We start from the raw sequence: 13417 nt of genomic DNA, 5'->3' as shown, positions 1-13417 counted from the left end.
ACATTCTCCTGACCTGCGGTATCTGTGGGGTGAGCAGTAAGCTCGGATCCTTAGATCCCGATGGTACTCCTGTATTCTGCGTTTCACCGTTCTGTACCGATGCCGGAGGGGCAGAACTGGTACTTGGACCTTGTCCATTCTCTGCATAAGGTGGTGGACGGTCGTTCAACAATTCCATTATCAACTCCTCATCCTCTAACTCCTCTTCCTTTCTCAACTTTTCCTCGTCCTCTCTGTCCTTGGAACACTTCCTGTCTGTCTTACAGGTAGCTTTCTTACCTGTCTCCTCTTCATCTTTAGTAATTGCGGGGAACAATTTTATTCCCTGCAATACATCTGACCTCCATACCTTCTGCGCATTATCCCACCTAGCATCCGCTAGTGTCTTTTCTACCTTCCTCATCCTTGTTTCAAACTTGTTCTTCTGTTGCTGCCTAGCCATGAGTTCCCATATTGCTAGAGCCTCAAACTGTGCTGGCCTTGGAGGCACCTTCATGTCATACATCGTAAATCTCAAATTCTCTAGGACCCTTATATTGAATGTCCCATGTATCGGGAATGCTACGCTCCCATGTTTCTCTGTCCACTTGTGCCATTGTTTTAGCCAAAGGCACGGAGCTACCCCTTTTTCCTCCATTACAATGTAAGCTGGTGTACCCTCGGGCGGCGTTTCCTCTCCTACGCTCGCTTTAATGTATGACTCCCCCTTCATCGCACTCCTGAATGCTTTAAGGAATTTCATTTTCTCGTCTTTTAGTTCACAAAGTTTATAATCAATAGATCACTGTTATTCCACAAGATTTGTAATCAATAGGTGACTTTAATTCCCGGAATACTCTTCACCTGCCTTTCCCCTTCCAATCGAGTGCCACGGACTGCGTCCAATCCGTGCGCGACCCTTCTCTCCAACCAACCTATCCCAGCGCGGCTCTTAGTGACGTCACACTCACACACACTGCGGCTGACAAAGCCTCGCGGCTAGTCCTCCTTCACTCAGTTCTTCCCGTAACAACTTTTTGCATGTATCGCGAGCTACCAAAAACTAAAACAGATCTGTCGGTTTACTACAGGAAGGGTAACATAATCGCTTCAGGACCTTAGGGACTTTTCACTAACTTCGGCCACTATTCGATCTCTTTCACCAGCCTCGGCCGCTATTCGGTCTTTCTCAGTCCCCACATTCGCAAGCAAATCTGACCCGCAGACCTACTCTCAACTTGTCAATGATCTGTTCTAGTGCACTTAGAATCTTGTCAAAGCCCGAAGTCGAAGTTCCTATCACTCCCTAACACACGTACCCACTCGTTGACCACGCCCGATCAACCTACTAAACCGCCCAGACCACAACATGGATCAACATACTCCGGAGTCTCTTGACCTCGCAGGGCCCGTCTCAACAACAACAACCACGTGGACCTTTTTATGCACAAAGCGCCAGACGCACATGAAGTTCGACGACTTCCCTACTCTCACACTCGGAGCCGCACCTCCGCTATCTCTATGAAGTTCGACGACTTCTCTACTTCTACACTCGGAGTCGCACCTCCGCTATCCTTAAAAGAAACTCCTCGCAACCTTTTCACACACCCTGCGGCAATAAGCTGTGCAAGCGCAAAACCCTAACTTCACTCATACCATCACTAGTACTGCCAACGCTGTTTCCACATCTCCCTTCTCTCCATTCGCAAGCTTCGAGATCCCGGGAAAGTCGCGGTGGACCTAGCCCATCATCATTCTGTCAATCAGTTTTATCCAAGAAAATCTAATTCAACTTCTCGAATGAGGCCTCAAAATGCGTAACCGTTAATTCAACACCATGTACTCTAATGGTACAGGGTCCCAAAAGACAAAACCGTCCTCTGCTACCATCTACTGATAGAGCGGAACGTGGTACCAATTTACCTGCGTTCGGATGCTCTTTAGGTCGATGAATCTTTTGACTAAGTGGGAACTCTCTGTACTATTAATCGATCAATCACCTTATATCGATAATCAATAACGAACATAAGCAACACCTTGAACAACATAACACTTAACAATTAATCCAGAATACATTTCGGCGAACCCTGACCTTCCAGCCAGGAATAACCACACCAGTTTATTGCAAAGTTAGTGAATTTATTTCCCTATATTAACAAAGCTAGCACGATATAGATGTGTCTCAACACTAAATGATAAACATAAATGAACATTAATAGCTGTCCATATCGTCGAAACAAGTGTAATCTATGTAGCATTTGAATCACAAGGCATTCGATAGTGGCAATGCAAAGCACTAATACGATAATCTGCAATGGGCTAATAGCGTACATTTAGTCAGCATAACAAGATTTCCAATTGCATCGTGCGACATATGGAATCCTCGTCTAACCTCAAATTAGCATCAGCATGTGGGACTTCATGCAAAAACAATTTGGCAACATCAATTTAGAAAACTCCTAGCTAGGGTCCTTATCAAAATCAGCAGTTGGTTACCTAAAAGAAACACAATGCAATTTTACAATTTCCTTTCATAATTACCAATTCCAATCAGCAATCAATGAAGTCTTCGTCTCACAGGTACCGTTTCTCGATCAGCATAGAACGGGACAAAGGGCAGGGGTGAATGGGGCAATTGCCTCACGGCGGCAAGATAGGAATACTACTTCATGCAAAGGGCAAATCAAAGTTAAAGTCTCTAGGGCAAGAATCATTAAAGTCTCTTTCTCTTCGATTAGAGAAAGCATCAAAGTCTCTCAAAACGGCGTCGCAGCAAAATGGGTCATAGTAGCTACGAAGTCAAAATGGCGGGATGTCCGAAGATAGAGAGAGAGCTTCCCTCTCGTGCACCTGGGTTTTATAGACAACAGTTCAAGTCCTGTAGGGTCTCCATTGGAGGGTTCATAGGTTAGCTTCAAATTGACCAATCAAAAACGACAGTTCTCAAGCTTTTACTTAAGCATACATTATCCTTGGAGATGGGTACACAAGTTGCAACATTGTTTCTCGATTAGCTTACTCTCAGAGGCTCCATTGTCCGCACCTGCAAGCCGACCTTGAATTTAAGAGAAAATATGCCATGCTGGCACCAACTTTAAGATAAGCATGTGAGCAGTTTCTGTGGAAAAGTACAGCTTCAAGCAGAAATACACGTTTAATAGCACAGTGAAAAAAAAATACGAACATCTAAACCGTGAGACCAGGCAACTAGGCCAAAGCCTCCGCTAAAGTAATGCTAAGCTAAGGCATTTCAAATAAGCAAATCGTAGCACACGTTTATGATTATGTCGGATTAGTGCAATTCTAATACACCACGTTATATAAAGCACGCGTATAAATGATGGCAAACTACTCTGAGGGCACATTTTGTCCCCGTACAATCTTCATTAATTCGGTTAATGTCACACACGATTATGTCAGCACTACGTTTATGTGTTAATAAATCAAAACCTTCATTTTCTGCTTCATCAGTACCAAAGAAGGAATGATGAGAGTTTAAAAGTGAGATATAATACAACAGGTTATAATGGTTTTATGTTGGTGAGTGATGAGAAGTTCCTAGGTGACTCTAATGAAAAGGAGTGCAAAGTTATTGACAAATCAGGAGGAGAGGATTTTGGGAGGAAGAATGTAAATGAAACTGCTCATCCTAGTGTGGTAAGAACGTTTTTCAGTCAGAAAAGTCAAAGACCTCCTCGTTATTTGGAGGATTACATACAGGGGGGTATACGTGTTCAAATGTATGTTTTTGCATGTATTTTTAGGATTGCGTTACTATATACTTTTTGTTTTTGTATATGTATATACTAGTTCAGAAAGGAGGGCGATGTTATATTCCAAGGGATTGTGTACATCTTTAAATAGCAGCAAGTGCTCTGTTTTGTAATAGAACTTTGTTCATTGTGGATTATTTCTGAGTCAATTGATTTGTGGCTGGCGAAGGGAAGGTTCACACTGGTCTTATCTGCAATCAACCTTCATTTATTCATGGTGCATGTCATGGTGTGCAGTGTAACTACTTCATCATACCTGACCGAAACCTCCATTGCCCAACTATTTAGTGTATAATACATTTATTAAGGGAGTCGTAACACCCCCCAATACCCCTCTCCCCTGAAGCTACGCCCCTGGATGTATCCATACCGCACAAAGCTAATGGTCCGTTTTTGTGTTCTTCAGGACTGTAGCCCTCATGTGCAAAGCTGTTTTTAGTAGCAATCCATGCGATTCACAAAAACAAAAGGTTTGCAACTGCAGAATGCCTTTTTGCTATTTACAAAAACCCATTTTGCAATTTAGAAAAGCTTTTTCAAATTGCAGAAGTGGTTTGTGTCCCATTCCGAATAGCAATTAGGAGAGTCCGTGTTACGTGGTTCCCCCTCCCAACTGGAAACACGAAGAGAAGTTTTAATTGTTTATAATTGCAGTTACTGTCTCAAACTATTGAAAAGTTAACTGACTCTTCAAGGGATATGGTTACCCATTCGCAAGTGTGAAGCTATCCCCTTTTTACAGTTTTCCCTTTGGCTGTTGGGAGTAGGCAGTGATCCCTCACCGCCAATGTCTTCCCACACAGAAAACCAGAGGCTGCTTTATAAAATATTTCACACTGCACCTGTTCCTTTCAAGAACAGAGGTTGCTTTAAAAAAAATGTGTCCCGTATAGAATTCAAATAAGGTCTGATGCCCTTTGCAAGCCATCATCCCTGCTTTTGTATCCAGTCCCTGATGGTCGCAATAAGCAACCTGCCTAATTAATATTAATTAGGTAGTTTGTTCTGCGACCCCGTGTGAACATTCTGTGACACAACCGTGTAGAACAGCATGGCTGAATGATCGGCAGGTCGCAAATAGTCAGTGCGCATTTGACACTCATTATTTTGCCCTGTCTCTACGTGTATGAGACCCTGTGGGCCCTAGAGTTTGTAACAGATTCCTATTTAAATGCAGCATGCAGTTGTGGCAGTCAATTATTGCATGAGCTGGACCCCTCTATTTGCTCTTTTACACTGGTCAACAGCAGGTGGGACATGGATAATGTTAGACCAGCACCATTAATACTAAAAGCCTCCCTCATTCAGCTGGCTCAATGCTTCTTCCTCCAACAGATGTCTCTTTTTAGGGTGAAATTAAATGTAATAGTCTTTTTCCCGTTAAATTTGTCGACCTTGTCATATATTTTAATGTGTGCTGCAACCCAAGAATTAACTTTGGACTTTTTTATCATCCTCTCAGCTTCGCAGCTAACAGCAACAACAACAGTATCCCCAACAGCGCCCCCAGGTAAGGTCCTCCTGGTTGCACACGCTACCTGGAGGGTTTCTTCTCCCTCAGGGATGTAGCTGTACAAGAATGGATGGGCAGGATAAGGGAGGGCCTGTCCAAGAGTGGGCAGGGTAAAGGACGGCCTGCGAAGGGATAGGGTCCACAAGAGGGTGCACTAGGGGATGCATTGATGGGATGCTACAGGATTTAATGGAAGGCAGTGGGATGGAGAGGCAAGCAGAGGAGTTGGATCAGTGGCATTACTGCAAAGGATAAGCTGGACAGAAAGAATAGGAAAAACGTTTTACTGTACCTAAATCCATTAATACCTCCTTGTTCCCTTAAGTGGCAGTGTCCATGACAGGACAGAGGGTAAGTTTCCATCTCACCGTGAAGCACCAGATGTTGCATGACCTGTGGTGTAATTGGGGGCGGGGGGGTGCTGTCTAAGGTGTAGAGACTGTTAGTGTCTTCTCATCTGCCAATGCCAAAGACAGCACATTGCACGTTAGAAAAACACAATTAATATGAGACCACGCAGCTAGGCCCAGACCCTTGCTAACTAAGGCCTAGTGATTAATTCAGCAAAACCTTAATACAAAATTCATGGTGCTAATACAGAATCATACATGAGTACATTATTAATTCATTATTAGTTAGTTTCATTAATCATCGTATACATTGATGGCCACTCCTTGTGGGCACATTTCAAACATGTGCATTAATATTTATTCTACCACGTTTTCTATTCAGCTTCATTTATACATTATTTTGCAAGCTTTTCATGTTAATGTTGATTATAAAGGTCACACTCCAACAACTGCAAAACAATAGCAGTGCCTAGACAAACGATGTGGTGGAGTGTGGTTAAGCTGTTGCGAATCTGAAGTCTCTAACAGACCTATGGTGCATTTTCGTGTACAGTCGGTCTTCGAGGGAAGGAAGTGGGGACTGTTTGTAGGAGTGATTTGGGAACGGCTGTGGAGGTCAAGTAGGGTGGAATAGTGATGACGTATGGTCCCTTTCAGCAATTTTACTGGGCAGGTACGTGGTGTTCAGTTAATATTCCTTGTCCTGGGTGGGGGAGGAGGGATGTGTCAAAGTTACTGATTGTTTAACACTTTGGGGTTGTTGCCATCTTACCAAGTGGGGGGGGGGGGGGTCTAAGCAAATTCATCAACTAATGATCTGGTTTAATGACTGTTAGGAGTAAGTACAAACTTATCTCCCTGAACGTGAGAGGGCTGGGCTCATACAAGAAACATTGTAGTGTACTATCACTCCTTGAAGTCACAGGGTCAGTATTGCACCCTTGCAGGAGACCAATCCTACAGAAACTGAAGCAAAAAAAGTGCAAAGAAATGGAGTGGACAGATGTACTATGCCACCTACTCATTTTTCTCCCGTGGGCTTCTGGTTTGGTTCTCCCCCGGGGTCCAGTTTGGACTGACTTATATGGAGGCGGATGTAGAGGGACGCTATATACTAGTGCAGGGCAGACTAGATGGAGCGGATGTAGTAACTGTCATTCGTACGGATCGAATGTGGATAATGATTTATTTTATAATGAGCTGTTGGGTGTGATATCGCCAGCAGCTAGCATGGAAATGCTCTGGGTAGGGGACTTTGGACGGCACGCTTGATCCTCATCCCCTCCGACAAGGTGTTAAGCAAAAATGACTGCTAAACTGATAGAAGTTATGACACAACAGGGGCTTGGGATGTGTAGAGGCAAACCCATCTAGAGCAATGGGAATGTACATGATACTCAGCCACACATGGCACTGCTAGCAGATTAGATAGAATCTTGATGACGGCACATCTGACCCCCAGAGGACAGACGATATTCCACCCATCGAATTCGCCCCGGCCCCCATGCATCTGGTGATTCCCATCAGAGATACTACAGGGGGAGGTTGCGCTTGGCTTGACAGCCTACTTTGAACTTAACTGGTCTAAGACACAGAGTCACCCAAAAGAATGGGAGACATGAAGGCAGTACTGAGGAAAAGATGTGTGGGCCTCCCCTGTGGAGTGAAAAGAACATTACAATCAGAGCTACTCCATAAGGAAGAAGCCCTTGCAGAAGTACAGAGACTACCTCTGGATGATGAACAGAGACAGGGAGGGTGGTCTCGTGCATTAGGTGGCATTGGTAAGAAACAGGGTTGAACACTACATGCTCAAATCATATCCAGCTACTACACACGGAGGGAGACATTAATGGGTGACTCTTGTCTGAGCAACCACACCCACTAGTGCTGCACCTCCAAAAACCAAGGGTGGGGAGACCCCTTGATGCGGTCTGATATACTGGAAGTTTTCATAGATCTAGAACTGTTATACTCAAGCCCGTCTACTCCTGATCAGGAGCACAAAGCTTCCTTCTTGGTGGGCCTGCAGATCCCAAAAGTGACTGGGTTGTGTAGTTCTTGGTGGTTGTGCTATGAAGACTTTAGCTGCACATTGGAAAGGTGAACCCATGCATCTCTTCCTTCCACCTTGAGGGTGGTAGGAGTAGCGAATATTACTCTGTAGGTCCTTCGAATTTGGCTTGCTTCCACTTTCTGACAAAGCTCCGAATGTAAACTTCCTGACCAGGTTAGGGTATTTGGTATGGTAGCTTTGTGGTGGTGCACTTGGCTTTCCGATGAGCGACCTGTTTGGACAAGAACTGGACTGTTTTTGTTAGTTGTGAGAGATACACAAGGACCTTGTCCCCCAGAGCTTAAGAGCTAGACTCTGCATTCAATTTGGACCGAACCTTGGGGACAGATGTCCTCATCAGTCGACCAGTTACTATTTGGTGTGGTATGAGGAGATGATCACTGCTGGGTGTGTTCCTCAGTGAGCATAAGGCCAGGGGCAAGCAGAGGAGCCACTTCCTGTTGAGGCTGGTGCTAATTTTACTTATTTTGCTTTCTTTAAAACAGACCACTGAGTCTCTCAATGATACAGTTGCTCTGGGGATGGTAAACAGAGGCAAGTTTATGTGTGATCGCTAATAGAGTACAGATATGGTCAAACATGGAGGTAACAAAGTGCTTCCTGTTGTCCAACTGGATGACGTCCTGCACCCCCCCCCAACCTTGGTATCATCTCGCTGACCAGGAAGGTTGCCGCTGGCTTGACATCATAGCGTACGCAGGGACCGTAGGAGCAGACCATTATAAACAGGTACAAATAGTTAGCATATCGATCAATCATATCAATGAAGTTGATGTGTAATGCCCGGAAAGGTCCCATGGGCGTAGGGATGGCCGATGACACAACTTTTAGAGTACGTTTGGGGGGATATAGTTAGCAGACGGTACATCAGCTCAAATACTGTTACTGTTTTTGAGAGGTTGTAAATGAACCAGTCGCTTTCAAGTTCTGCCATCATGTTGTTTTTGGCTTTGTGTGTAGGTAAGTGTAATTGGTGCAGAGTTATGTTGACCAGACTCTGTGGCACAACAGGCTTCCCCTTTGGTCTGTGTCGGTATATGAGGTTTTGTGCTGCCTGGGTGAACCCCCTGGCTACCTATCATTCTCTTTCGTCAGCTAACACATTCTCCTGCACCTATCTCAGGTACAAGCTTACAGTTTCCATGTAAGGCTTATCAGGAGAGGGTTCTGACTCCAAAAACTGCTGTACTGAGAGTACCTCAGCCTTCCTCAATGACACCATATGCGGCCTTCTGCGCAGTTTGGTCAGCAAGTACATTTGCTTGGGATACAAAATCCTTGCCCCTGGTATGAGCAGCTCATTTCACCACAGCCACGCAGTTAGGCAGGGTCAGCGCATTGATAAGTAGGTCTAGGATGGGTGTGCCTTTGTTGCTTGAATGTGGATTTACCTTCAAGAAATGAAAGAGGAGTTTGGCAAAACAGGAACAGTTGGTATTATTAAACGCAGCGTCCGGGAGAGCAGTACAGAGTTGGGGTCTGATGACTGTCTCAAGCTACATTGGTTCTGAGCGCCATTAAATACATTTGTTGAGGTGTCACAAAACAATTCTAGCAACACAAAAGGATGATGGACAAGGTGCTGAAACTTTTCAAACACTCACCCTCAATAACAGATCTGGGTTTAATCCATTGCTCTTTTGCTTACCATGACACACCAGTTTGGACCCAGCCATTGCAAATCAGTCTTGACTCTGTTCCCTATGGGAAAAGTCCAGCCCGAACTGCCAAGCCCGGTCCTCCCTGGACAGGAAACAAGCAACATGGGACCAGATTCAGGGTATCACCTTTTATCAGCCAGGCTAGCTTGAATCCAGTGGCACAGTGAGCTCGGGACCCAGGTCTGGGCATACCCTTCCCACTTAGGGCAAATGTAACACAACAATTCTTTGTATTCTTTGGAGAAAGGATTCCAGACCTAGTCACAGAGTCATAAATCTGACCATCTGATAAAGTGCGCAGGTGGGTCTCGACCTTGCATGGACATAATGCGGGCCAGTAGGTAACATGTCTGGCATGGGGAATGAGCGATCACTGCGTGTTGTGTGTGTGCTGTGTTCTGATTGGTTGAGTGTTCCTAACTTCATGTAGCATCTAATGTTTATGGCGTTTTGGGAATGCACACCCCTCCGGCCACATGTGTTTTATTGGGGGCCAATCTCCTCAGACCATTGTGGTGTCGCTGCCTGTCTGATGGATCGTTCAGAGTTTTTCCTGTTCGCACGTTTGTCTATGATCTAAGTGTCACCCCACCTGTGATCTGTCAATCAGTTGCTTCAGGTCTAGGTTGCAGGGCTTGCCTGACCACGTATTTCTGACTTGGGGTTGATGGCGAGGCCACCTTGGGTGGATTCAACAACAGTGATGCAAGTTTGTTATTATGCATACACATATCATGGCGTACAATGCCATAATTTTTATCAATATTAACAATGTCTGACTTCAGAAACCCTCTCCTTCTCCACCTTCGTATGCTTGAAGACTTCAATTAGTGCTATTAGTTCTTCCGTCTGCGCTGAGAGGTGAGGTAGGAGAGTTAGCTGTGTGATGACCAGCTTTTCAGAGGGTGTGTGGCTATGGGGCATGACTACTACTGACCACTTATGCTTCACCCCTATATCTTGATCGATTGTGGAGGAGCCATCGATAAATAATACCTGGCTATCTGGGATGGGGTCCTCCTATGCCTGGCTGATCTCCTCGGGTGTACGTCACACAGTCATAGACCCCTCCACCTCCTGAACCTCGTTATCTAGGAAGGTGGCTGGGTTCACTAGGTGGCACTGCACTAGAATCAGCGATGGCTTGAAAATAATCAACTCATAGCCCGAAACCTGTTGCGTAGTCAGCGTGCTCTTGCTCTTTTGAATAAACGCAAACACCAACTGTTCTGCATACATCATCAGCAGGGCCACCTTTACGATGGAGATGCTTTTGTCCTTAGCAAAGGCCACGGCCTCCAACATCTGCTCGCATGGCATATTTGTGTCAGGACTGCTGACATGATTCGCCCAACACTGTGGCTAAACAAAAATAATTCCTTACCGTAATCCAGTGTCCCTAAAACGGGGGCATGTTGGATCTCCACCTTGAGCTTGTCTAAGGCATCATGCATTTCAGGTGTCCTTGTGGGCAATTTTCACCTTTTTCATGGTAAGAGGGCAGCAAGCATGCTGCAGTCGAAGACCCACTGCTCGACATAGTTGCACAACCCCAAAAACGTCTGCATGTCCTTCTTAGTCTTTGGTGGTGGTATAGTTTTGATGGAGTCCACACGTTCTCGTGTGATCTGTCGACCAGCAACTTGTATCAGCTGACCCAGATAGCTAACCTCCTGCTGTGTGTACTGTATCTTCCCTTTCTGTACCTTGTATATTCTGTTTGCAAGTGCAATCAGGAGGGCTTTTCATATCCTGACAACAGGTCCTTGGAGGGACTGCATATCAAGATGTCTTCAGCATACTGTATCAGCATGTTACCAGATCATAACTTGTCAAGGTCTCTCCTCAACATCCTATTGAAAATAACAGAGGGATTTGCAGCAGAATACTGAAGAATGCATTTTTAATGAAGACCACAGAAAACTAGCGAGCCTTGGTGGGTATGTTGGTCAATATGATGGAGAGGGTCTGGCACCTAGGGGAATTCCTAGACCGTAAGTCATTGAGGAGGCGCAGGTCTTGCACCAGGTGACAGGTTCCTCCCTTGCTTTTCTTGACTGGGAAGATCGGAGTATTGCGGGGGAGACCCCTATGAGGAGGACCCCCTGGTCAATTAGTGCTTGTATCGTGGGTGCTACACCCTCATTGGCTTCTTTGGTGTGAGGGTACTGACGTACGTGGGGTATGATGGCTTCTTCTCGTAGGGTGATCTTTACTGGCTCAGTGGTATTGATGAGTCATACATCGTAGAGACCCTCTGCCCACAGCTGCACAGGCCCAACCGACAAGTCTTGCTTTTGCCCCATTGCCAATACAGCCATGGGCAATGAGGCCGCACTCCGCAGTTCAACCCTGACCTTAACCCAGTCATTGAAAACAATCTCTGAGGCTCGTGGGCATTCGCTGAAGAGTTGTTCATCTGTTATCTCCTGTACGTTGAGTCTGGCTGTGAAGAAGATAATACATGCCCACATGGCATCAGTTTGGTCCATGGCCAGCAAGACTCCATCCTCAGACTGTACTTCAAGGGCCTCCAAGTAAAGGAATGCTTCCTCTTGGGGTGCTCTGCCAAGGTGACCTTCTTGGCAGAGCGCACAGTTGTGGGGTAGTTGCATCTTACGGCCTAACAGTCCTGGTGCGTTAGTAACTATTGTGAGGACTGAGTTGGTAAAGGCCGTCAGGTCAACCTTTGCCACTCATCAGCTGGTCTGTGGAAGGTGGGCTGCTTGGAGACGTATGTTGTGAAGCGATAACCCCAGGGGTCGAGCAGGTCATTGTCCCGTCATCCAAAAAATTAATGGTCATATTTAGTTGCCCATTAAATCTTTCCCCAGGAGTTTAGTCTGCCATGAGCAGTGATACAGCAGCTGTCCCTTCACAAGACTGCCTCCCACTTCTAGCTCCAGGGATTTCGGGAAGGGGACCCTCATTACTGTGCCTGAAAACCCCTGCATGTCCGTGGAGTCTCTGGATAAGGTCACAATCCCTTCTTTAAGACATGATTTTGTTGTCTGCAAGACTAACTCGTGTTGGTCCTGCGGCTTGTCCGATCCTGTGAGTGGAAGGGGGGGGGGGGGGGGTTATGCCCCGGTCCTGGCCTTGAGAGTCCCTTTTATGACTTTCTCGAATTCTGCTACTACATGCTTTACCTTCCCTTGACCTCTGCGGTGGTATCCTCATTGGTGCCACCGCCTTCTGCACAATTGTGGCCATAGCCACTCTGATCCAGATGGTCTGCTTCAGCTTGGGGATTTTGCAATTATGACCTACTTTCCTCTTCCCTTCTTGCCTTACCTTGCCTTTTCGCCTACCTTATGAGGCACTGCTGCGTGTAGGGGAAATTCCAATCAGGATTTCCCATCCCAGGCCATGTCCTCTGGTTCGAACAACCCAACCCGCCCCAAGGCCAGGACTGTTCAAATCTGTTCCTCTCCCTAGTCCAGTCTGCCAGTAAGTCTCAGAACAGGCATGCAAAGTTTTCCCCATCTTTTATTTCTGTTATGTCTCGAGGGGTCACTCTGTGATTGTCATGCACACAGGCCTGATGGCACCCACTCTCTGAGGTGGATCCAGGAGAGTCAGGGTGCCCTCCTTCATCATCGCTAACCATGAATGCCAAGAGCCTCCCTGTCACTCGTGTGAGCTCCCCGGAGCCAGAGGCTGTGGTTGTTCCATGGGTAGCCGAGGTTTGATTTACTGAATGGGACAGACAGAGGGTTGAGCTTTGGTGTGCTCTAGTGCTGTACTGAAACAATGTGGGGATTGTCGGGGTGTGTCGGCTTGTTAGTCTGCTTTGCCTAGATCTGGTCACCTGTTGTTTAGTGGTGGCCCCTTGGGCTTCCTTGATGGGCAGATTGGTGTATCCCAATGTGGGGATAGCAGCCATCGGGAAAAGCACCTCCATGCTTACATATGGCCGGGGAGGTGCAGTTTCCTTGTTTGCTGAAGGTGGGTCGAGGTTATCAGCCTGGGCCTCCTCAAAGAGGGCCCATAGTTCCAATAATGCTTCCTGTTTGTCCTTCTTCTGTTGTGCATACTTTGCCTGTATGTCGGTTTTGGTATGC

At 46.1% G+C, this 13417-nt stretch overlaps 1 protein-coding gene across 1 annotated transcript in view; it reads left to right on the top strand.

The window, feature by feature from the left end:
* Positions 1–13417, top strand: part of LOC138301678 (uncharacterized) — a 175494-nt gene that overhangs the window by 47334 nt on the left and 114743 nt on the right. The window contains exon 4 of the mRNA XM_069242193.1: positions 5215–5262. Coding sequence (XP_069098294.1) covers positions 5215–5262 — 48 coding nt within the window. The remainder of the gene's footprint in view (positions 1–5214; positions 5263–13417) is intronic.

This window comes from Pleurodeles waltl, chromosome 6, assembly GCF_031143425.1.
Source record: "Pleurodeles waltl isolate 20211129_DDA chromosome 6, aPleWal1.hap1.20221129, whole genome shotgun sequence".
NCBI lineage: Eukaryota > Metazoa > Chordata > Amphibia > Caudata > Salamandridae > Pleurodeles > Pleurodeles waltl.
Note: the sequence above shows the minus strand (reverse complement) of the source record. Positions and strands in the feature narration are given on the sequence as shown.